At 38.1% G+C, this 26,442-nt stretch overlaps 1 protein-coding gene and 1 long non-coding RNA gene across 3 annotated transcripts in view; both read left to right on the top strand.

The window, feature by feature from the left end:
• LOC142835466 (uncharacterized) overlaps window positions 1-26,442 on the top strand; it is a 506,414-nt gene that overhangs the window by 302,165 nt on the left and 177,807 nt on the right. The gene's annotated exons all lie outside the window — the stretch shown is intronic.
• Window positions 15,021-26,442, top strand: part of Adam7 (ADAM metallopeptidase domain 7) — a 33,952-nt gene continuing 22,530 nt past the window's right edge. The window contains exons 1-7 of the mRNA XM_075949785.1: window positions 15,021-15,072; window positions 16,195-16,298; window positions 20,068-20,144; window positions 21,408-21,486; window positions 22,679-22,755; window positions 23,786-23,975; window positions 25,221-25,274. Of these exons, the coding sequence (XP_075805900.1) occupies window positions 15,021-15,072; window positions 16,195-16,298; window positions 20,068-20,144; window positions 21,408-21,486; window positions 22,679-22,755; window positions 23,786-23,975; window positions 25,221-25,274 (633 nt within the window). The remainder of the gene's footprint in view (window positions 15,073-16,194; window positions 16,299-20,067; window positions 20,145-21,407; window positions 21,487-22,678; window positions 22,756-23,785; window positions 23,976-25,220; window positions 25,275-26,442) is intronic.

Genomic DNA, 26,442 nt, shown 5'->3' with positions numbered 1-26,442 from the left:
TTTTAAAAAATGCTCTTGGTCTGAAAAGGATTATAGCAACACAATGGGAAAAATTCAGACATAAAAGACTTCTAAATGAGTCACAGTATGTTTAAAAAATAAATGTACATAGGCTAAGAAAAATGGGTATAGGCAGTTATAGAAAGAAAAAGTTTTAAATAAAACAAAGTCTTTAAAAAGACAATAAAAGTATTATAAAAGAGTACAGACAGTCATATATTAAAGGAGTAAAGTTAATAAAATAAATATTAAAAAGTGATAGAGCAAAAAGCCATGGAAATGTGGAAAATACACAAAGAGTCTGGACTGTCTTCTTTGAATTTTTGATTTTAGAGAGATATTTAATTCCAGGGCCTGTGAAGCTAAACCAACAAAAAATTTTTTAAATTATCTTGACTGCAAAATTTGAGTTTTTGGAAAAGAAATTCTGCTTTTGTTTTCACAGGGGTTGGGAACCTGTGGGTTCCTTCCAGATTAATGTAGTTTGATGGAAGAAGACCCCCTGAAAGGTCTCCAAGAACGTTAAAATACTTTGCCCAACAAACAACCAGAAGCAGTTTGGAGAAAATGATGACCAAATTCCCAAAACGATTGTTTGTACATCTTTGCTTTCATTTAAAGTGGAATATGATATAGAGATAAATATTTTGCATTGGTATGAATCTTGGTTTATTGATACAAATTTAAGGTCGATTTTGTTATGCTCTGTATATGTATTTCTGCTCTTGCTTAAGGTATTGTGTTTGTGCAGCTCATTTAAAATATAATGTATAGTTAAGAAATACAGATTAATAGGTAGTCACCTATAATAATCAAACTTTTAATTACATTAGTGTAGGAGGAGGCCACTTGTTCGAACCGGCTGCCCAGAACCGAAATAATCACACAGAAATCATATTATTTAAATCACTGCTTGGCCCATTAGCTCTAACTTCTTATTGGTTAACTCTTACATCTTAATTTAAGCCATTTCTATTAATCTGTACATTGCCACGAGGTGATGGCCTACCAGCAAAGTTTCAGCATGTCTGTTTCCAGCTTCATGCAACTTCATGGCATTTCTCTCCACCCTTATTTCTCCCAGCATTCAGTCCAGTCCTCCCTGCCTACCTAAGTTCTGCCCTATCAACAGGCCAAGGCAGTTTCTTTATTCATTAATGGTAATCATAGCACACAAAGGGGAGGGGACGTCCACATCACATTAATTAAGTATTCTAGATATACAGGGATATATTTCAGTTAGAGAGATAATCTTCAACAGCTAATCAAGCAGTCTAGACAAGAGCAGTTTCTTGACCAAATGCCTAAGCCTTGTCACATTGAAGGCAAATTCTATAATGAGTTTTTTTCAATGTCTATCAACCCCTCTGAAGTAATTGGCGCTGCCAGAAGTAGACATGTCTCATTGTTGAGAAAAGTCTAAGTTCTTAAAACCCTTTAAATGGTAAAAAAAAAAATGTCCTTTATATAGCTATCTATGTGTTCATTCTTGCTAAGAACTCCATTTTTGTGTCTGGTTAATTTCTAGTGTTTTCATTTCATATTATAAGGGCTTATAAGGGAGGGGACTAATATCATTAGCATTTGTTTATACATGAATTTCTCTCTCACTTCTGCAAAACTGTTCTTCCCAAAAATAGAATCCTCACTTGTCAATTTTATTCCTTCAGTGCTCAAATACCTTTGTCTTTCTCTTTTGACCTACAAAGTTCTGCTATGAAATATGTTTATCTCACTGAGGAACCAGAGTGTACCACAAGTTGTTTCTATCTTACTGCTTTCCTCATTCCATGTTTGTCTCTTGATAGTTCCATTCATTGTGCTGTGTCTCCATGTCGTTTTGGGTGGTTATGCTATTATGAGTATGTGAAGTTTTACAGCTGTTTAACCATGTCTTTTCTCAGATTTGAGGAGCTGCTAGTTTGTAGTAATATGAGCTGCGGGGCTGCGTCCCCGGCACCCCGGCCGCCTTACTAGCTTATGCCCCGAAATAACAACACACAAATTGTATTCATTTAAACACTGCTTGGCCCTTTAGCTCTAGCCCTTGCTGGCTAATTCTCATATCCCGATCAACCCATCTCTAATAATCTGTGAGCACCAGTCTTACCGGGAAGATTCTAGCCTACGTCCATCCTGGGTCGGAGCTTCACCGCGTGTGCCTCAGAGAGCAGAGCTATCGCATGTCTGCCCAGAGCGGAGCATGGCGTCTCTGCTGAGGCGTCTGCTCCCAAGAGGAGAGCTGTCGAGTCTGAGCTCACTTCCTCTTCCTCCCAGCATTCTGTTCTGTTTTCTCCACCCACCTGTGTTCTAACCTATGAGGGCCAGCCAAGCAGTTTCTTTATTTTTTTAACCAATGACCTTCCTCCATCACTAGTTAGTGTATCTACAAAGTGTTTGCAAGCTTCTCAGCTTTCTTCTGAAATACCCATCTCACATAAATTGGTATGTTTGATGCTGTCTCATGACTGTTTATAGTCTCCCTTTTTTTTAAATCTCATTGGTTAGACTTCTAAAGTTTGGACAAAGGAACACCTAAGTTTAACTTGTGCTCTCTCGATACACATTGCTTCAAAACTATAAATAGCTCAAGAGGCTGAGACTGAAGTGTTACCTCTATTTCAAGATGAGCTGTGGCTACATACTATCAGGCTATCAAGGACTTTATAGCAAGTTTCTATTGCAAAAATAAAATCAAAATAAACAGAAAAAATATGAATGGTGAAATTTCACCCATGAATGCATTTTTTTGTTATCTTAACAAACCTCCCTGTTCTTAGTTTTGTTTATTTAGTGTATTACTTATCTGTGTGCGTGTTTGTGTGTGTCTGTGTATGCATACAAGTAAGCATGTTCTGGGAGACCAGGAAAAGTAGTAAGAATCCCCACAGGTAGCATTAGCTTTACTATGAGGTAGAATTAGCTATACTATAAGCAGTTGCACATCACCTGATGTGTGTGCTGAGAACTAAGCTTGAATCTTCTTAAAGAGCAACACACTCTCTTATCTACTGAACCATCTCTCCAGCCCCACATCCTTATTTTACACAGGAGGAAGCTCTTTAAGTCTGTCAGGATTTATAAATATGTGGGTCTTCCCTATTGAGAAAAATCACTCTGTTCACTCCATTCGGCACGATTAGGGAAAGGGAAAAAACATAATTTGATAGTACTGTGCATGGACTTTGTGGCTCACAGACAACTATTCTCAATTCCTTGACCTTCTCAGGGAAACTAGAACTATTCTTGTTATTCTTTTTCTTGTTTTTTTTTTTCACTTAGTGTGATTTTGTTTGTTTTTTTTATTTGTTTGTTTTTCTAATGGTGATTTTTACATTTTAGCCAAATGCTAGCCTGGTCATTTATTCTTTCTAAACTTCATTACTCATAACCTGTGACGTAAAGATAATTTCTAATTTCTAATGACAGTCACAAGGATCATACATAATAACCCACAAGGAACAGACTTGGAATGTGGAGAGCACATGCATATTTAAAAATGTCATTTACTGTCTATTAGGCTACATTAAGCTGTTGATTTGTTAAATAATATCCTTCTGAAAATAATTGACTTCAATCCAATTGAGGTTTTGAATATTTGCTGCATTTCCCTAAAATGTTAATGAGATCTCCAGTTAATTTAGTCAATTATTAAATTTGCCATCTACAGAATTTAAGTTAGCTTAGCTATCACATCTCTATCTTAAGCTAATCTTTCAGTGAAGAACTAGTAAACATCCATGCCGGATACTTGGCCTCTTCTTGCAGTCTGGAGACTGAGCCTCGAATTTGGTTAACAATGAGTGAGTTTACTAAGCATATTTTTACACACACACACACACACACACACACACACACACACGAGAGAGAGAGAGAGAGAGAGAGAGAGAGAGAGAGAGAGAGAGTAAGAGAGAGCTTTGCGTTTTATATAAATATATATATATCTTTGTTTTATATGCATATATAACTTTTTCTTAAACACACACAAACACACACACACACACACACACACACACATCAAACGAGAAGAGGGAGGGAGCACATGCCAGTGCAGTTCCTGATAGAATCTTGGGCAGAACAATGTCCCCTCAGGCCCCTCAGGCTTCCAAGTAAAAGAATAAGAGCAGAAAGACAGCCTTAACAGATCAAGGCTTCCAATATCCAGCTGAACATGTCCCGGGCAGCCCAACTGAGGCAGTGGGCTGGAGCCCACAGTGAGCTTACTAATCTTGGACAAGCTTCCCATGGCTGAGCATCCATCCGCCTTATCATTCCTACGGAGGCACCTTTATGCCACCAGGGTAAACAACTTTAACATCCATTGGAAAGGCTTCATCTTCTAGCTCTTCTCAATGGCCCATTTTAACTCTGGCTGTTTTCTGTTCTCTTCCCTCCCTGTCACAGTTAGGGGTGCCAGTCCATCTCCATGAAAAGGGGTTTCAGAGAACACTTGACAAAATATATTTGGATCTGAAATGTGTGCGGGCCGAGTGTGGGCACCCCAGCTTCGAGAGACAACTTCTCAATGAGCTCAAGGGGAAGAATTTACCAATGCAAGTGTGTTGCAATCTCTCCTTCTCTACCCTCTCCTGCATGCCTGTCTCTTATTTGGACTAACCTACCTACTTCCACATTGCAGCATACCAAAAGTTGTATGAGAACCACAATGATGCACGCTGTGTAAGAAGCAGGCACACATTTGCGATGAAGAAAGGTGAACCTTTGAGTTTTCTGGGGTCATCATTGTCAGTTTTAGCCCCCTAGTGCATAGAAAGTGTCCTGGATCAAATTAGGTACTAGTATTTCGATGATGATGACCCTTTTTTTCTCTTCTCTGGTACTTACCATAGAAAACAACAACAAAGAGCCAATGTAAAACTATCTCGCATTTGAGTGAAGAGAGGAAAATGACTTTTGTTCATGTATTGAGGAAGACATTGGTGTTATTTCTCTCGAATTTTGAAAGGGAAAACAAGAAGACCTCAGACTGTCTTCCCAGGGACCTATGGGTCATTTTACCTAGGGATAGAAACAGACACCTGGGAGGCTGAGTCAAATTCTCTGAATTCTTTCTATTTACACGTTGTTACTGGATTAATATTCTAAACCATGATTTTAGCCAGGGTATGAAATGGTTGCAAATTTGCCTCCGAAAACAACAACAACAACAACAAAAACAACAACAACATTCAGACACTGAAATTATTTTCTGCATTCCATAAAAATAAAACGGTAAGGGCCTGCTGTCGAGCCTGGAGACCTAAGTATGCTTTCTAGAGCCCACACGGTGCAAGAGAAAACCAACTCCTGCGACTACTCTGTGACCTCACTTGTGTGCCCTGGCATGTGACTCCCCACTCCGGATCCCACACATGCCCGTGAAATAAATAAAATACAGTAAAAACATGCAAATAAAATGCTAAGAACCATGAATACCAACAATATTGGGCTCAAGTAGTTCTAGTAAAGTCCTTGAACTTTTTGGTTTTTAGCAAATCCAAGAAATCAAGTAGTTCTTCATTAATGGACTCTCTTCAGGGTTCGATAGAGCTAAATTGAGGTCTATTACAGAAACACATAGAAAACACATGAGAAAAGAAAATCTATTTTTTTTCTTCAAAAAAAAATCCTCTATCTACGTTGTTTTGCTTTTTGTTTGACTCCCATTTGGGAAATTAAAATAAGCTCCACAGAATTTGAAAACCGAAATAGCTGTTTTGGATTAGAGGGGCGCTCAAGGCTGCCTGAGAACACTCTCAGTAATTCCACCCTTTCAGATGAAGTGCATTCCCCCAGAGCCCATAGTTGAGGTCAGATTTCTTTATTAGGAACAGAGCATTTTAGAGTCAGAAGATGCCTTCAATCTCTATAACTTTAATGGGTTTTGAGCTAATTTTAGCCTAAGACATGGCTAGGGTATGTATTGATTCCTAGGAGTGATGGCTTGAGTTTCTGGAGAAGTATGTATTTCTAGTTACTTTCGGTTTTCCTATGACTCCAGTGAAATTTATAGCTGCTTGAGAGAATTCTTGGCAGGGGAAAGAGACAGGATTAAAATAATAATGATCATATTCCTTAAATAGAATCAGTATGCAAGACATTGGCTCTGTGGGGAAAAGACTTGAAAAGGAGTCTCACCTGTATAAAAATGGAAAGTGAAACAGGTTTGTTCATTTTCAAATTTGGCCCACCCCTAACTTACTGCATGGACAGACGAAGGCACAGCATGAGCATCACACACAGTGTGCACTTTTTAAGAAAGTGAATAAATATCATTGCTTAGCTATCTGCATCAGATACAGTATGCGTTCAATGAATACAACGTAGTGTCTTCAAGCATTGGTATAGACATTGTTTCTCATTTTGTTCCTCATCAGTCTTAACATCTAGATTTTCTTTTTAAAAGCCTTCCAAAGCATTGTCATCTGCATCAGATACAGTATGTGTTCAATGAATACAACGTAGTGTCTGCAAGCATTGGTATAGACTGTTTCTCATTGTGTTCCTCATCAGTCTTAACATCTAGATTTTCCTTTTTAAAGCGTTGTCATCTCTGACTGAGAGATTGGTGAGAATCTTTCCATGTGTCTACTGTGTACTGTACTCTGCTACACCACACAATCCCACACAATCACATAATTCAGCAGAGGACTGTGCTCCAGTGTCCAGGTAAAGTGATGACTAGATGTGTCATTATGAAGTCGATTATTTCAAGAGAGAAGATTAGCTGTTTAATTAATGAAAACCTCATGGCATCAACTTTCACAAAGAACAGTACAAGGATTTTCATCTCTTCTTTCTTTTTGTTTTCTCTCTTTTTGCTTTAAGGACATCAGTTCTTTGACTATTTCATGTAGACACATAATGCTTCCAGGTTACTTTCCCCCAACCTTCTCTTACCTTCTCCCACTCTCATAAACCTTCTCTTCCCCTTACTGTCTCTTTCTGAGATCTGTGACTTTGCTTTGCTTTTGTGATCCATTTCACTTAACTGGGACCATCTGTGTGACCATTGTATTGACCACCTCTTAAAGCTTGGTGTAGTTACCAGTGGGGGCACAACTGAAGGCAATGACAACTCTTTTCCCACATCTATTATAGGAAATAGTTCAGCAGGGTTTCTTCTATCTCACTGTGCACATACGTATTGCACAATGATGCAATATTCTATTTTATTGGCTGTTTGAGGCTTTTCATCCTATTCTCTTCTCCATATTCCCACTTCACCTCTGCTCAGTGAACTATATACTACAGATACTTGTAGGGACAGGCAATAAATGCCCTGAGAAAGAAACACATCTTTGAGAAAACACCATGCCTCCATGTAAAAACAAAACAAACAAATGAACAAAAACAACGGGTTATAAAAGCTGTGTAACTGCAAAAGCTTAAGCTGTAGGGGTTGCTGTTACACTGAAGCAAGACTTTTCTGGCTACTTATTTATGCTTGATATTTGTTTCCTTAGAATTTAGCCTGCCTGATATTCGTATTTTTTGAGTAGATAGATCATTGTCCATAGAAAAAAAGTTAAAGTGGACGTTTTGATGAATTTTCTACAACCCTCAGTTAGTGTAAAGTATCTTGCAACTTTTTCTTCTAGACTTTTCAGACGGAGGGGAAGAGACAGAAATCTTTAATAAATAAATAAATTAAAAAAAAAAGAATCTGCTCCTGGAGTGCCCACAGGCATGCCCACGGTTCAGTCTAATAGAGGCAATTCAGTCTCAGTGCCCTTTTCCTTCTAATGCTGTGTTGGAAACCAAGATTATAAGTTACAAATGTTTAGCCTGTCAAACCAGCTTCTAATTATTTGTGTTTAGAGTCATAGACCAGGGCCACTCCCAACCTTGGTCTCAGACGTTTCTTTTTGCGGGGGCAGCAGTCAGTGCAGAGATCTGTCACTGGTGGAGGGGCTGAGATTGAGTGAGACACTGAGTACTCAGCCCTACATGGGACATCGAAATGAAGCTTCCCACCAGCAAGACTTGAATTTTAGTTTCATGCTGATGAAAATTCACTAGAAGATTTAAACAAATAAATTGATTTGATTACATTTTAAGACATTAATGGGAAACTTCTTGCTCAGGAGAGTCAGGAAGGCTACCACGGCTTGAGTGTACCTGTTCCCAGTCAGTAAGTGTGCTGGAAGTTTGATTTCCCAATGTGGCAGTTAGGAGAGGAGGACTTGAGCAAAGGTGTTTGAACCTGGAGACTTGAGTAGTTTGTCTGCCCTTATAAATAAGAAATACATGGGCATGACGATGTTTAAATAAAGTTTTACTTACGAACCTGATTGTGGCTCGTGCCTTAGGCTATTCTTTCTCCTTACTGAGGAAGATCTATGGTTGCTTATTATTTTTTATTTTAGGTATGTGAATATTTTGCCTTCGTGTATGTCTGTGCTTCATGTGCATGCCTGGTACCCTTGGAGGCCACAAGAGAGCGTCAGATCCCCTAGAATTGTGAGTAATGTATGGATAGTTGTGAGTTGCCATGTGGGCTACTGGGAATCAAACCCAGGTACTATGATAGAAGACCATATGATCTTAGCCACTGAGTCATCTCTCCGGCCCCTCACTCTATTTCTTAAAATTCAGAAAAATCACACGTTTTCTAAATCACAGAGAAAAGGCATCCCTCTAAAACCAGCAAGAAATCATGATCTCTTACCCCTTCCCATACTTAATACAATTTGGATGCTTTTCCTATGTAAGAAAAGGGCCCAGGGATAAAATTCTATAAACATATGAATAAAATAAAATATATTGGCATGAATAAAAATTAAATTAAAATCAAATTATTCTTTATGGCTATCAGTTTGACTTAACCAAGATGGTTACCCCCACCTTCAAACCCCATTATTTCTGTGTTCTTATCCAGAAAACACTGGTCATGACACTATTTTTGTGATTAAAATATTTATCAGAATATTTTCAGAATACATTTTCATGTTTTTCCATGGAGCCTGAGCTCTTCATCATCCACCTGCTACCTACTATGGTGGCCTCATCTCCATGTTCTGCCCTGGAGTATGATGGTTACCCAAGCTATTAAAAATCATATAGCCTTGCAAGGAGCATTTGATAGTTTATGAAAGGTTCTTATCCAGAGGCAGTTCAAGGCCCTTAAGCAAGCTTGTGTCTCTGTACAAAACCTAAAATCTAGAAAACTGAACACTGTAGAAGTGTCTTTGGTTAAGGTGAAAAACATACTTGCCAACTATTCCAAAAAACAAATACAACAAAAGAGTTCCAATGAGTTTATTTAATTCTTTTTAATTCTTAATTTCTTTTTGAAATCATTTTTATAGGCATACAAATCAATGGGTTTCATCATGCATCCTCATACTAATCAAATTCTTAAACTATTATTTACCGAGCCTCAACAATATTCTGTCTGTGGTTAGGAGAATCGTCAAGAAATGGATAAATGTTAGTCAAGGGTGCTGCCACTTGTTTTCAAAAACAAAATTAAAGAAGGAGAAAAAAATAATTCTGAAACTCCCAGTTCTTGATTGCAGTCATGGGGTATGACTTATACCTTCAGACATAACACTATGTTTAGGTCTCAAGTCTACACCAATGCAGAAACTTACTAAACACTATAGGTCTTACCATCATAAGTTCCCCCAATAAAAGAGAAGCATCAAAATTCACTCAAAGGTATTCACATTCTAATAGACAGGAAGGCAGAGGTGTTCAGGGTTTTAAAAATCAGAGAAAGCCAGAATTATCATGAATGTGGTGCCAGGTGTGTGGGTTTGGGAAGTGGACGGTGGAGAAGCCCGTGTCCCAAAGTGACTTATCATATTGCCAAGCTGAAGGAGAAAATTGGCATCGAGTAAGGAGTGTGATTTAACCACCAAAGACTAACTGGTGCTTTCAGTTCTATCTAGTCAACCTTGAAAGGCTCTTGGAGCTAAGCTGTAGGAAGATGAAAGGAAGGACAACTTTGTAGGAGAATTCACACAGGTGAGACAATGAAAGAGATAAAGGTACCAAGAAATGAGTAGGCCAATCAAAGAAACTGGTTAAAAGTAAAACCCTTAATTTGTTATTGATAGTGACTATAAAATATTTTTCAAGTAGTGCATAGCCATGATACCCTAAGTTTTCTTATATTAGGCCACCCATGGCAACTAGGAGTTACTAGGCAATAAGGTAAAGAGTCTGGGGTCTCAGTAAATCTCTAATCATACTTTGGTTCTTGACAACAAGCCACAAACTATAACAATGAATCCTTAAGGAAATGGGGAATTTACTAGAAGCATTTAATGAGAGCCCACTGCATACAAGGGACTATTATGGATGTTAGAGATGTAACAACTGACAAAACTCTATATTGCATCATAATTCAGGGAACTGGATGGAAAACAAACACTCATACATCTTTTAATGAGGAGACGCCCAAGAGATGCATCTCAAGGTTATTTTTGTCATTGTGTTCATTGTGCAAACATCAGCATCACAGACACAGACACACACACACACACACACACACACACATAAGTAAGCATGCTGCTGGCATAACATGGAATGTTATTCTAGTATAAGCATCTTTCTTTTGTAAACAGGAGCACACTTTAAAATAATGATAAAACTATAAGTCTTATCAAAATAACACATTAAAAATGTTTTCTTGTCTTAGTATAAAGCCTAATATCAGATGCTTATTCTTAATACCAAACATTATTTTTATGACTGGCTGTGCAGTAAACTAGGAGTAGCATCATCACAAATACATAAGGAATGTACTAAGATATTACCATGGTTCAGCCAGCTGTAATATCTCTTGGTGATAGGGAATTGTAGCTTTATTATAACTGGATAAGATTTAGTCTCTTACTGAACATGTGTCATTCCATAAATAAATAAATAAATAAATAAATAAATAAATAAATAAATAAATAAATAAGTTGTAGAAATTCAAGTGTGAGCTGATTGTGGGTTTACTCAGCGTGGTCACACTAAAAGGGGCAGAGAGAAAGCCAAGCATTCCAGATGACTTCAGTGCCTTTGGCTTGTACAGTCATAGTGGCAGTGTTCATTTCTCTGAGAGAAGAAAAATATTTGGAGGAAGAGTTTTGGAGCTCAAGATCATAATTTAGTTTGTGTATTATCTATGACACATTAAAATGCAGGAAATAGAGAAAAGCAAATTCATGGAAGTATTTTTGAGTTTCACTGAGTTTTTGTAGACAGAAGACACAGCAAGTGAAATAAGTGAACCCTGGAGACTCTCTAGTATTCAAAAGTCTGAATTATAAAGAGAAATGTTTGGGGGAGTTAAGAGAAAGCAACCATGTGGGAAAAAAACCCTAAGCTATTGGTCAAGAAAAGAAAATATCTTCTAAAGCTTGGAAAGAGAAATGGTCAGTAAATCGAGCATAAATGCTGAGAAAGGTAATTGCATTTAAAATCTGAAAGTCACTGATGGCTTGATGAGAAGGTTGTGCAGAGCATTGAGGACAAGGATTTGAGAGAGTGTCTTCAACAGAAAATTCAAGAACCTGGGACAGTGATATTTTAAAATGATTTCTGAGTGTTTTTGAAAACTAGTGAGGTTTATGGAAGAGGATACATGCTCAGGAGAATTGCTAAAATGTGTTTAAAGATAAAGGAAATCACCTGAAGTGACAATAGATGACTAATGGGATCACTAGATTAGAGATGATACTGTACATTTTATGTGCTCTGAGCCTTCTATGTGCCCTTGTACCCTTAAGACATCAGAATGTGTTAATATTTATATATTTTGTTGTAGTCATCCTGAGATATTTTCTATGCATATAAATAGAAAAAAATCTGTGTTTTTGCTCATTTGTGAAATGGAAAATTCTTTTCAAAATGTTTAATTTTTCATGGTTGTATTTTACTTTTCATTCTTTTTAAAATGACACTTTCTACTCAAAGTAGACCTTGGTAAAAGTAACACAGAATCAGAGTATGGAAACATTGCATCTTGATGTTGAAAACCTCTTCAAGGTTAAACATTATAATACTCCCTATTTATAAATCAGACATTGATGTTCAGGGAAATAAATGACTTTCTAAGGGTAGATGAATCAGTTAATGGAGAACACACAGCTCCCAATTCTGAATGTGATGTTCTTTTCAGTGCACTGAAAACATAATTAATGGGCTGAAATTGGCTCCTGTTCTGCAAAAAAAATTACAAGCTGACTGTCATTATTAAGACTTTGGGCTAGTTTATTTGCTTTCAAGTCAGATAGAGTTCTTTTTTAACCCATTATTACATTGCTAACACTTTCTCCAATTCTGGAGGTTACCTCTTCATTCTGATATTGGTTTCCTTATTGGTGTAAACCTTTGTCACTTCACAGAATCCTGTTTTTCCCAACCTCCCTTTACCTCTAGTGTTTGTTGGTACTTATCCATGAAGCATTCTTCTCATTTCAATCCTTTGGAATCTTTCTGTTTGTTTACTTCTAGAACTTCATGGTTCCAGGTCACAGATTTAAGTCTTGATCCAACTGAGGTAGATTTTTCTGAATCATGAGAGCTAGTAGCCAGCATTCATTCTTCTGTTCAGAGAAGGCCAATTTTCTTGGCAGTATTTACTGAAATAAATGTCTTTCCCAGTCCATGTTCCTGTGATCTTAGCTATAAATATTTGTATTTGTCTGTAGATGTCCTGATTCATTTCATTGGTCTAGTGATCTCCTTTTATACTAATACCATAATTAATCAATAATCACTGCATACTTTCTAACTACCTGGTGGAGATAGAAAGACAACTATAACCAGAGGCTTTTCAGGTGAAGAAAGACAGTAAGAGAACCTGGAACTTGGAAAAAGAAGAGGATGACCAAACATGATACTGAAAATTTAACTGCTGAAACCCAGACTCTGAGGATGTATTTATTTACTTCACTGTTGAACTTCCTAATGATTAGATACTGAAATAATTATAGCTTACTTTGAAATTTTCTATATTCATTTTTGAATTACGTGTACCAGTGTGTATGACTAGAGGAGTGTCTGCACCTGTGAGTGCAGTGCCCATGGAGGCCAGAAGAGGGCATCTGATCCCCAGAATTGGAGTTATAGGCAGCTGTGGACCATCCAACTTGGGTGCTGGGAACCAAACTCAGGTCTTCTATAAAAACAACATGCACTTTTAACTGCTGAACCATCTATTCAGGCCCCAACAATGTACTTTTAATAAATACTCTGAAACTGATATTACTCCAAGTTTAATAAGGTGTTCACTCAATAATATGCTTTGATTACACGCTACTCAAGGTAATGAAGATTAACTTATAAAACAGATGAATTTTTTTCTTTAGAAAGTTTCATTTTAAGAAGAGTGGTCAGGTAATTCAAAAATAAAATAGATTAGCAAATGCATGTTTTGAAGTGGTGATTAATTCAGGGCCACAGAGGCCCATTTTGCATAAAACATTTTGCATAGAACATTATCACTAATAGGATATTTATATAGAGAACTGAAAAGAGAGGGGGAGCAAGTCATGTGACTATCTTTGAAGAGAACATTCCAGGCAGAGGAAGAACCACGCAATACCCTTGAAGTAGAATGTATGTGGCATTCTCCATGAACACGCAGATGCACATGACAGTTGATTGGGAGAAAATCAATAGTAAAATGTGAAAACAAAGTGTCAAGCAGAGATCATGGAGAGCCTGATGTTATCACAGACTTTGACTCTGAGATGAAAAGTTATTGAAAAGAAGTGGTTAGATATGATGTGTATTGATAAACTCATCCTATTTGTGTACATAATGCGTGACAAAGGACCAAAGAAAAAATTGTGAGATAAATTAAGATGTTATTTCAGTAAACTAGGGTAGAGGTAATGATGTCTTGGAGCAGCACAGGAGAAGGACATGGGAGAGATTATCAGCTATCTCTTCAGGACAAACTGGGTTTGCTGATGGAGGAGATACACGTTGTCAGAGGAGACCTAAAGATAAGTCTGGCGTGGGTGAAAAGATGCAGCTGCTGTATTCCAAACAAGAGAGTCTATGAAGAAACTATGAAGAGACTACAATGACTCCAAGGATGATAGTAGATGTTCAGCTTCATGCTAACATTTGAGATAGCGGACATTCAAGTGAAGAAAATTTCCCCTAAGGGTCTTAAATTCAGATGTCAGTTTAGACAGATAAATGAGACAGAGGAAAACGACCACCAGACGTTGAGAGAAGTCTCGGAAGGAGTTGAGCTGAAAAGAAGATGGTTAAGAAACAGAGTGACTAGACTCCCAATCAGACAGTGGAGGACTTTCTGGGAGTATGGTGAGTTTGCTTAAATGGAAGGAAGCTGATTATCTGGGGTGAATTGGGAGAGACGGTGAGAACTGGAGGAGGAGGCGGGATGCAACCCAAATGGAAACACAGTGGATGCACTGACATTAGAAGATTGCACAAATGTGTGGAAAGGCTTGTTGTTGACCCTTTGCACATCTGTCTGTATCTTCTTTCTTTGTTAGTTAGGAAACAGTGTTACACTATAATGCTACTTATATCTCCCTTTCAATATGCCTTTTGTATTTAATTAATATATGATTTGTAACATGTATACAATTGGACTTTTCTATTTTGGGGGGTTTTATTTATTGTTGTTGTTGGTTTTTTGTTGTTGTTGTTGTTCAGTGTTCTCAAGTGTTTTTTATATTTGATCCTCTACTTCATCTACCTCAACCGAAATATATATAAATAGACTTCAGTTATTTCTTTTCCTAAAACATTCTTGACTCTTTGAACCTCAAAAGTCTTAAAGCCTCTACGATCCTATTAGACATGAAATAGGATCTGTGCCAAGTCCACTTCCACCCCCAGTATCTCAAGTGTTGTCTTTAATTAGTACATTATGTCCACCTATGAGTTTTAGCCTCAAGCTGTTCATGAGTTAACTGGGTTGAGGAGGGTTTCCTGTGGAGGATCAAAACTGCCCATTTACCTTCTAGGCTGGGCATCCTTGCAGTAGAAGCAAGAACAAGGAGTGGGGTGCAGCTTTTCTCAGATAACCACTCAGAATGTTCCCCATACGTATATTTTGGATGACGGTACTTATTTCTCAGATTGAAGGTATGTGTTACTCTTTTCTGCAAGGCTTATTTATTACACCTGATCCATGATATCTTTAGCTACAATATTTAAAGTGTAAGTTATAAAAGCTCTAACTGCTTTGGTGACTTCTCTTAGGCTATCATGTCAGGCTTAGATTGGGTTACCATTGGTCCTGAGATTTAATGAGTCTGTGGAAGCCCTTATCACTCTTAAACATGGACAATAATGAGACAGGGACAGGAATGAGTATTGACAAAACACCTGTAGAAGAACAGACACCATGCTGATCCTTAGCTACCTTTTATGTCATGGCGAATGTTTAAAATGCTATACTATTTTCCCTTTTAGTGATAAAGAATATGAAAATACTGTTGGCAGATGAGATTCGATAAAATACTAGTGTTCATACAGCTCATAAACTGGTGAACCCTTGATTCAAATCTGAGTAACATTCTAGAAATGCATATTATTCTATATTTATTGCCATACACAATTCAGAATAAACTCACATCTGACTGCCAATGTGATAGTTCATGACAAAAGATAATGTTTAGCATGGTGGCGGGGCTATCTCATATTATCTCAGCAGTGGAAGCTTTGAACTCTACCTTTGAGAGTTAAGACTTCTAATGCATAGTTCACTGAGGGGGAAAAAAGAGTTATTTAATGTTGAAATCGGCCATTCCTGTGCAGGCTTTAACAGGAGACAGCATCTGGAGAGAGATGTAGAAAATAAAAATAACGAAGATCAAAACAGCCATAGGACACTGTATTTTTTTTTCGAGACAGAGTTTCTCTGTAGCTTTTTGGTTCCTGTCCTGGAACTAGCTCTTGTAGACCAGGCTGGCCTCGAACTCACAGAGATCTGCCTGCCTTTGCCTCCCGAGTGCTGGGATTAAAGGCGTGCGCCACCACTGCCCGGCTGGACACTGTATCTTTGTCCTTCTGCTAGTGTTGCTTATGCCTCCCTTCTCTGTAAATAGCCACGTCAACTTTCTCCCATCACCAACCAAGGATGATGTGACTGCATGGCCAGCAATTGGAAACACCTGAGCTAGATGAGCATCAATCCACTTGTTCATCACTAGAGAGTGGGTTATAATCATACATGGATTTTCCCTTCTTTATGTTTTCTTCTAGAAAAGGGGATTGTTGGAGTAGAGGGTCAACAACTGGTTCGTCCTAAAAAGCTTCCCCCGATACGGAAGCGGGATCTGGAGCACACCCATGACTCTGATATGCCGGTATGTGTTTTGACTTAGTAAATATGACGTAATGGCTTTCACAGCTGTGCAGTAGTGACTTTTCACTAACCCCTGCAGATCTGTCTTTGAGGACCTTACGGAACACGGTGAACTAGACTCTCATGCTGTAGACAATCTTCGTTCAGTCTCACTGTACTTTTATACACAAATGTAACAAAGAAAGCGATGCTGATCCAAGTAAGGTTGTTTGAGTTTAGAAAAACATGTAAATGAATGCCAGTGAGCACATACTAACTATTGACAGCGAAGCCCTTTCCCAGAACTTTCTTTAGACAGACCAATGTAAACACAATTGCCTGGCACATACTTTGTAGATTATGTCTAGGAAAGCATGGAAGCAACGCAGAAGGCCATCTCCAGATTCAGGGTACACTTTCACCAGATTGGGTTCTATAGCTATGTTCTGACACCCAACAAGAATAAACATGTCTTACAAATTGAATGTAAATGTTTAACACAAGAGGCATGAAGTCATGTCCACGAACAATCTAGGGAACAAAATGCACTTGAGGTAAAAGGCCCTCTGCCTTTTTCCTGGAGCCTCTCACACAGTTCCCAAGGCATTGTTTACCATGGCATTCTTTTGTTCAGGTTCTGACAGTGCAGAAAGCTGCCTCTGCCTCTGAGCAGGAGCAAGTATGATGCAAATATGGGTTTCAGTTTTGTAGGGCACCTCCAGTTGGCTTACAGCATAAGCTTGGGGGTAACTAACCCTCAGTGTGTTGGTTAGCAAACAAAAAAGAGGACTGCTCAGGCTTTGAGGGAACTATTTTCTATTTCTCTTTGCAGACTTGTGTAATGCACCATCATTTTTTTCTGAGCTGGTGACCTTGGTGTACAGTCTCCAGCCTCTATTTTGCTTCTGTGGATTTTCAGTGGCAGACTTTTCTGCTGTACAAATTCTGTACCCCAATGGGACAGCTTTCATAGGAACAAAGTACCTTACCTTGCAAAGGTCCTCATTTGAGTATTAACATTTAAAAATACCTAAAAGATTACTTTCAAAAAATATTTACCATATAAGACAATATACATAAGATGGGAAAGCATTATAATTTATTCAATATCCAAGATTATAAAGATCTTAGATATGTGTCCTCCGAAAGTTGGAATTAGATACTTGAGTGCTACAACCTAGATTCTAACTTGGGTTCACAGAAAATACTAACAGGTCTCCAGTCCTAACAATGACCAAGGACAAACTTCTCCTGGTGCCATGACCTTTCTTCCCTTTCCCACGGTGGCAGCTCGCTTTTCCTACCCTCACTTGTTAGATTTCTATATTTTAGCTTCTCACATCGTCTTAGGACTTGATGCAACAATGAGGCAGCTCTCTGTGCTCTTCCTTCTGATCTTCAACTCTTTCTTCATCTTTTCAGGTCTTTATGCAGTTAAAAGGCTAATACCTAGCCAAGGGGGAACCTGCTTCCTATCGTCCCCTGTGCACAAGCTGTGGCCTTATGATAGCCATGCTTTATATCAGAAGCTTTACACTGACTGTGTAAAATTAACCTGGGCCATAGAGGAAATGTATGGGGTGAGCCTGGAACTGAAAAGTGTCCCCCTTGCAGCAAAAGACCTGTCCCCAACTCCAAATCCATATTGATGGGGACATATCAAATGAAATCAAGAGCCAACTTATAGAGCCCCTAAAAGAAAATATGGGACAATATGAATAATAAGATAAATGACGGTTGCTTATTTTTGCTGCAAGATAAATTATGAAGTATCCATGAGGTTTTACTAATACAAATAAATTAGAGAATAAATAAGCCCACATCAGAGGAAAGGCCAATGTTCCATACAGAAGAACTGAGTATTTCTATTCATCTTCCCTTCTCCAGGAGGTATAGTGTTAGTCTCCACCCCTTAACCGTGGGCTTCACACTATGATTTCATTCCAAAGAGTGAAGCATAGGGCAGAAGAAAAGTCATTTTATAAAGAGAGAATTGTAAATAACTAATATGTCTGCCAGGTGACCAAGGCCAGCATCACCCTTAAGAAGTCATGTTGACAGTACGACGTCTTGAGGTGACACTGTGGTACTGCCTTTAGTGGTTTTCATTGGAAAAGCCATAAACTGCAGTCAAGCCTTCATAGAGCATTCAAAAACCCAAGAGACATCCTATAAGGCAACTGATGAGTGCAAGACAAAAATGTTAAAGTCATCAAAACCAGGGAAAATCAATGAAACTCATGGGTTGAGAAACCAAGGGGATATGACAGACAACCATAACAGGGCATGGGGGTTAGGGCTGTCCAAAACCAAAAAGATAGCCAGTAAAATTTAGAGCATAAGAATATATATGAACTTTAAGGATAATACAGGCTTGGTTCATGAGTTGTGAAAACTATAACAATGTAATATGCTAATAATAGGAAGGTTGGGTGGAAACTCAGTGTTATATTCTCAAGTGGTTTTGAAATCTTATTCCATTGATTTTATTTGTTGGAGGGAGGCTGTTTGTTGGTTCCTGACTGCTCAGCCCCAAAATAAGCACACAGAAACTGTGTTAATTAAATCACTGTTTGGCCCATTAGCTCTAGCTTTTTAATTGGCTAACTTTTACATATTAATTTAACCCATTTTTATTAATATATGTATCTCCACGTGGCTGTGCCTTACTGGTAGGCTAAAGTTCTATCCAGCTCCAGCGGGGCTAGATGGCTTCTCCCTGACTCTGCCTTCTTCCTCCCAGCATTCAGTTTAGTTTTCCCGGCCTAGTTCTGTTCCCCTATAGCCATGCTATAGGCCCAAAGCAGTTCCTTTAACAATCAATGATATTCACAGCATACAGAAGGGAATCCCACATCAATTAATTGCTGTGCCTGAAGAAGTAGTTTTGTCCAACAAATTAAGAATTAACTTAAGGAATGGACAACACATATGAGCAGCAACTATGAACCAGCAGTATAAAGAATTCTCACAAAGTATTAAAACAAAACCATGATGAATTGAATGTTCAGCAAATTCCTAATAATTATACCAGGAGAAAACAGCTGTGCCAATAGTCATCAAAGGCAAGAGAGAGCTAGAATTTCATCGTTCATTACTGACAGCATCTACAGCTAATAAGCCAACCTGTCAGAACTAGATACTTCTATTGGTTCCCAGCCATGACTGCAATGGACTGTGATGGTCGAATTTCTAAATCTATGTTCCTTTTCTTCAGAGCATCTTGCCAGTACATATCAAAAGCCTTATTTATTTTATCCAAGTTGTAGACAGTACAACTCTAGCTTAAATGAACATCCCAAACTAAATTTCTGATAATTAATATAGAGTAAATAAATTAAATTCTTTTCATATTTATGTCTGACAGACATATAAAACCTTCTATATGAGACTAATTATAAGAGGAAGTGGTAAAGAATTATGATGACAAGAGGGAGAATATGGAGAATATGCATACAAAACTTTTTTTTAAAATACAAAAAGTAAAGGTCTTTTATAAAGACAAGTTAATATAAATTAGTAATTGACTATAAAGTGATTTATACACTCCTGAATGAGGGGTGAATATAGATTATCCATTTTATTTTTTTAGTAGAAATATCTTTTTAATTAAAATATAATTGGTAAAAATCATCTCTATAATTCTCTTTCTCTTTAAGTTCACCTTTTCAGTGTTTCTTCCCTGAAGTTACTATAAGGAGCTATAGGTGGGTTATGGCCCCTGACCCATGCTCCACCCACTCTCTTACATAAGCAGATGTCAAAGTCACAGGGAGAATCTTGTTTTCCAGGAGGCATATGAAGAAGAATTGTTGTATGAAATAAAATTGGGCAGAAAAACTTTAATCCTTCACCTTCTAAAATCAAGGTAAGTTGTCTTGTTTTCTTTCTACAGAGTTTCTTATAGCCCAGACTATCCTCAATTTACTATGTAGATGAGGATGACCCTAAACTCCTTATCCTCCTGCCTCTGCCTCCCTAGTGCTAGGATTATAGGTGTCCACTACCATGCTCAGCTTAGATCAAGGTAAGTTCTATGCGGTGGCATATCTTATAGGGGTAGATAATATAGTAGCCCCATTTTTTTGTACATACTACCAGTAATGTGAATTCCTCAAATCTTTATGAATTCCTCCTCTTCAGATATAAACCTGTCATATCTTAGCAGCAAAAAGCTTATAGATTCTGCTCTCTGTTTACTAATTTTCTCTTCCTATTTTGATAGGGAGCATTTTGAGTGCCATCTTGTCTCTCTGAGAAGACTATTAGCACACTGATACATACTTGAGTTACTGTTCATTCTCACTATGAGGGAAGCTAGTAATGACAGAGAAGTTTCTATGTGACCTTCTTCACTGTTCTTTCTTATTTTCCTAAATATCCATATAAAGTGTATGCACTAAGAAAACATGCTGATGGTCATGATGCATTTCTTTGTAAGTTTAAGTTCATCTTGTCAATTCAAGAAACCATCTGCTGAAACTTGAGTTGGGATTTTATTGACACTATAAATCAATGTGGAAAGATCCGGTTGGCATGTCAAAGGGCTTCTTATCATGACTCGGTTTATATGGGTTTCTTTATCTGATTAGGAAAGATCACTGAGAAGTGTTTTGGGATTACTTTGCCTTAGCACAAGTGGGTCAGTGTATCGAAGATCTGAAGACAAACAGAAGGAGTCACATTTATACCCACTAGTGTCGTATCTGGAGCAATGATCATATGTGTGATCATATGTCGTATTCTGTGCAATGATCATAGTGTGAATGACACTCGTTCATTTTAAATGTTGAGCCATCCTCTCATGACTAGGTTTGAATTTGAAACCTTTTTGCACTTTACAAATTATTTTTCTGAAGTTTTAAGAATACTGTTTTAGTAAAATTGTCACAATTTTTCCCAAATTTTCTGTAGCATGTCTAATAGTATGAGGTTCAATTTGTGAATGGTTTCCCATCAACATGCTTGATAGTGTGTGTGTGTGTGTGTGTGTGTGTGTGTGTGTGTGTGTGTACAGAAAAGGACTAATTGAGATTCAAAGGCATCTTTGAGGCTTTACAACCATATGACTGGTTTTGCAGGTAATGATTTTAGAATAAATAAATCTCATTACTTCTCTTCTCTCTTTCAGGGAATTCCTCGCCTCAAATTACAGTGAGACGTACTACAATGTAAAGGGAGAGATGCTCATCAAGCATCCACCGATCTTGGTATCTTGTAAAACTTACCTCTCTGAAACTGTTACTTACTGGTGTAGTTTTAAAGAGCAGTGCCAGATTTACAGGCTATTTCAAAGCTTCTCTAATGGAACTAGCCCTGAGTTGACTACTTTTACTAAATGGTGATAAGATGGAACAAAGGACCCGTTGAACCCCGCAGGGAGCTGATTACAAGCAGAGCAAAGATTGTTTTCTATCTTTCTTTGCTAAGGTTTCTCAAGTGAAAGAAGGCTGAAGCAGGAGCCAAAATAAATATAACATATCTATATAGGATGTAATTAAGTAAAAGGGATAAAGTTTAAGTACATGAAACAACACTCCAAAGCTAAAGTGAACTAGATCTTTCATGGTCTGTGGCACCCATCCAGCCGGTTGCTGCATTATCATGAAAGTCTCCTTTTCATTCTCCAGAGGAAGCTTCACACCAACCATTACTAGAGTTAGAGAATCTGCACTTTTCTTCATCACCTTTGCAGAACTTTATATCTCTTAATCAAGAGAATGACTTCCTCTGCCCAAAAGTGCCTTTAAAACTCCTATTTCCTCTACATAAATCAACTTTAAACTTCTTTAAGATCTATATCACCATACCCGCTTAAAATAGAGGAAAAAAGAAACACAGACTAGCAAGTGTGAGGTACTTGGAAGGCCACAGAAAGTGTCACCTGTGTGACGATGAGCAGACAGAGGAGGTAAAAAGAGTCGTTGCCTGATGGAATTACCGTGAGCAATGCACCAAGCAGGAGAAATGAAGAAGACAGCTGGACTGAAGCAGAGAAACAAGAGAGAAGGGCATTGGGAGGAAAGGCTGGAGAGCAAGATCTAATTTTAGAAACATTGAAAGTTTGACTTGATTTAATAGTCAGCGTGGGAAACGACAGGAATTTGTCGAGGATTTGAGGATGACAGAAAGTGTCATATTTATAAGAGAAGGAGTCATATTTATAAGAAAGGGGTCATATCTGAAACAGGTCTCATCACCTAATAGATAAATGTATGAGAAAATAATTTATATATGGGTTTACCCAACATAGTCAATCAATTAGAATTAAAGTTCTCTAAATCAGGTTCAAATAAATGTCTTAAACAAGTGCCGCATTATTCTCCACAGAAATTGCTAACTACCAATATTTTTCCAGTCCCGATATATTTATACCTGCCTTAACTGACTCTTCTGTTTTAGGATCACTGCTTTTACCAAGGGTCCATCATACATGAATTCGATTCTGCAGCTAGTATCAGCACTTGCAATGGTCTGAGGTAGGGCAGAGTACCTCCCTAACTCATGTCCTAGAGATTTCAATGGCAGCCACTGGCTGATTTATTTTCACTAGTCCAGTGCGTTTGAAAGTTAGTGGGAAGGTGGCGCCGTGTGCCCTCAGTCTTGCATGTGAACTCCAGCCTGTGCCTTATGCTCAGTAGCAAGATGCCTGAAACACAGCCCTCAAGAAGGTGAGTCCAGCACAGGACGGAAGGATTCAGAGCTGGTCAATTCCAGAACACTAGCATGCACTCTTCTATTAGAGGTCGGGATGCCGAAAGCATGCAGCTGCTTAAGTGCACAGAACATGCAAGTATTCTGCTAATTCCCCAGTTCTGACTCTGGGGTCTGTGGGTGTTCCAGTCATTTTTCTTTATACTATGCCAGGCCCATTCTGCTTTAGAAAATAAAAAGTTAAAAATAAAGCTTTTAATTTTTCTGTCGGTTTTGGACTTAAATATAAGAATGGAAGATGTGAGGAGAGATGGAAGGCAGAAGAAAAAAAAAGTTCTGTTTTCATTTTTCTTGACTTTCTTTAAGGAGCTCCCAGAGAGCTCATGAGTGAGAACCTCTTTTATGACAAAACAACCAGGCAGTAGTATCTGTACCTTTAGATACCTACTCTACAATTAGCGCATGATAAATTTTTCAAAAATTTTGCAAAAACTTTGAGGCAACCACAGATGCTGCAGTAGTGAGTATTTGTTCTCCCCATGACCTTGGACTATCTGACCCCATAGAGGTGGAGCTTTTTCTGACCTCTTAAAAGGAAAGAGGGAGGGGATTGTGCTCCCTTGGATGAAAACTGTTTTTGACCTATGCTCTAAGCAGAAATCATGCTGACAAGCTTTTGAGGACAAAGATTAAGTTGACTCAGTCAAAGGCCACAGGCTGGGTCACTTGTTTGCTACCAAGATCACCCAGCTCAGGAAGTTTGGATCTGGTAGCTTCCCTTTCTGAGAAGGCTAATGTTAATAAAATAGAATGGGAAAGCTAAAGATTTGAAATATTGCTTTGCCATTTCCACAGGGGCTTCTTCAGAGTGAATGACCAACGGTATCTCATTGAACCAGTGAAATACTCAGATGACGGAGAACATTTGGTGTTCAAATACAACATTAAGGCACCCTATGCTACCAATTACTCCTGTGCAGGGCTCAATTTTACCAGGAAGTCTGCTCCAATAGATGTTAAAAACATAAACGAACACAAACTGGAAGTGAGTACTCTAAATCCTCTTTACTTTAAGAAAAAAAATACTTCAGATTTCCTTTATGATCCTTCAAGAAAAAGTCTGTGCACACAGCTAGTGCAACACAGGTCCTCTTCTAAACTGGAAACTCATGATCCAAAGGCTGAACTTCAAACTTCTTCATATCTATGTAGAAAGTATTTTTTTCCTCTTCAGCAAATTCCAGTTTGTTCCATCAGTTTCAATAAAGGAAAAAGCTTCCCATCCTCTTTACAGAATGGCAGCGTTAAGGCTGCAAGCAACTGGAAAAGGAATGTTTGTAGTACCCTAGCCTACTGTTTCTTACCACTTTGGGAGAAGCTGTTGATAACAAACTCACCTCTTACATCAGACTCAATGTTATAATAAAAAACAACCAAGGATGCTAACAAGTTTAGTTTCTGGTGGGACAATGGTAAGGTGCTCAATGCTTTTAGGTTTCTTCACAATCAGACGTTGTCTTCTTGACTCTCCCCTAGATGTTAGCTGGTAGGCTTGCTTTCCTTCTCATGCTCAGGGTCTAGGTAGTGGGGGCCTAAAACATGATATACTTCACAGGTATTTCTTTGTTTAGTACCTCATTGGATAAATAATCACATAGTTCAGCAAAGAATGACTTAGTCAAACCATGAAGCAAAGCGCTGGACACTGTTCAGAAAATGCACTTGCTCCATAGAACTAAAAACTCAGAATTTCCTACTGTTTGTGTTTCCTACAAAGGAAAGGTCTATAATTAGCAGTGCTTGTAAGTGTCCTTTGGAGCTGAGAAAAGCACACAGTGAAAACGGGTAAGGAGCACTGAGGAGAAATATGGGCATTCTTCATTATTTCTCAGTTACAAATACATGGATGCAGGCATATACTTTATGGTTGCATATAGAGATATAAGTACACAAATATATGGGCTAGTGGCACATGGGCTTAGTTACAAGCTGTTTGGAAAACAAGAAACCAAAAATATAAAAATACTTAATTTGTAATAATTTACAACTCTTATTTTGAGCTGGAAGACTAAACAAAAAAGGCAAAAGGGTTGACGATGGAATGTTACTCAAGAATTATTAAAATCTAGTGTGTAGGTCCAGGGGCTTTAATAAGAAAAGTTCATAGACATATTAGATACACTCATTTGCTTCACCTTCAAAAAGTAGTATTAAGATTCCTTATCATGAGAAGTTGTTGCTTTCTAGTGAACGGGTGGTAGGTTTCATATAACTTTTTGTCTGTTTTCAGGGCTTCCACAAAGAAAAATTTATTGAGCTGTTCATTGTTGTTGACGACTATGTGGTGAGTTCTCTGAGGGACAGCAGACTCTTTATTTATCTGTAAAACCAAGCTGTGGTTCTCGTTTAGAGAGGAGGAAATTCCACTAAATTCCCTTCTGGAATCACGTGTCTGCTTTCACTTCCTCAAAACATAGGTATTATAAGAAACTTTTGAGTCTCTTCATTGCCTTGCAGATTAACCTAAACTAGAACCCCCCTTCCTACTGTGACTGATAGAAGTTTTGAACAATTTATAAAAACTTGAAAACAGATCAGCAATCTAGACTTGAACTCAACAGAAGACATTGAAAACTTTCAGATGCTAAAAATTAAAGAGAAAAAAAATCTTCATCAGAATGGGGAGAAAACTTCAAAGGTGATGTACCTGTATTTGGAACATATGGGAAGACATAATTAAGGATGTGAACATTCTAATAAAGGAGGTATTAATTCTTCCCAGTGGTATCTCTAGCCAAGGGGTCAACCCTATCACTGAAGATCTCCCCAAGGACCCCAGAAGATAGAGAGCATTTCTTGCCCTCCTGTAGCCATGGCAAGGAAAATAGCAACCACGAAAGGGCAGATACCAGGTCTGTGCTTTGCACAGATGCTCCACAATAGCATCTGGTGTTCGGCTGCTGATATGCTAAGCAAAATTTTCAACAGAAACTGTTTGGAGAAAGCACGAACAGAAATTTCCCAACGAAGCCACTTCAGTACCCCTAGATAAAATGGACCTCTTGAGGTCAACCAGTGTAATAGGAGGTGGGTCAGTTGTCCAAGATCTGTCAATGAGCCAATGATACTTCATTTACACCGTATAATAGAGGTGTAGATAAAGTCATTGAAAATATGAAAAATAGATAGAACAAAATAAATAGGATAGTAAAAGAGAGACTGCATAAAGGATGGGCTTTCTAGAAAAACTACTTCAGCATCTGTAAGGGGGAAAAGTGTGTATTTTCAAGTGAATTAAATGGAGATTAAACACAAGTGAAGAGAGAGTGTGTGAAGCAGAGGACGAATCAAGCTTACAGAGCACAGGGAAGAGTACAAGCTGTGAAAGAGATAATGGACATGAACACCGGATGAACAGGCAGGGGAGAGAGCATGCAGGTAGCCTGATGTCAGATGGTATCTGATAAACAATCATTAAGAGTTTCCAAGAAATAGAAATGTTAAATCAGATA

This window comes from Microtus pennsylvanicus, chromosome 15 (assembly GCF_037038515.1).
Source record: "Microtus pennsylvanicus isolate mMicPen1 chromosome 15, mMicPen1.hap1, whole genome shotgun sequence".
NCBI lineage: Eukaryota > Metazoa > Chordata > Mammalia > Rodentia > Cricetidae > Microtus > Microtus pennsylvanicus.
This window is presented reverse-complemented; position numbering and strand designations above follow the sequence as displayed.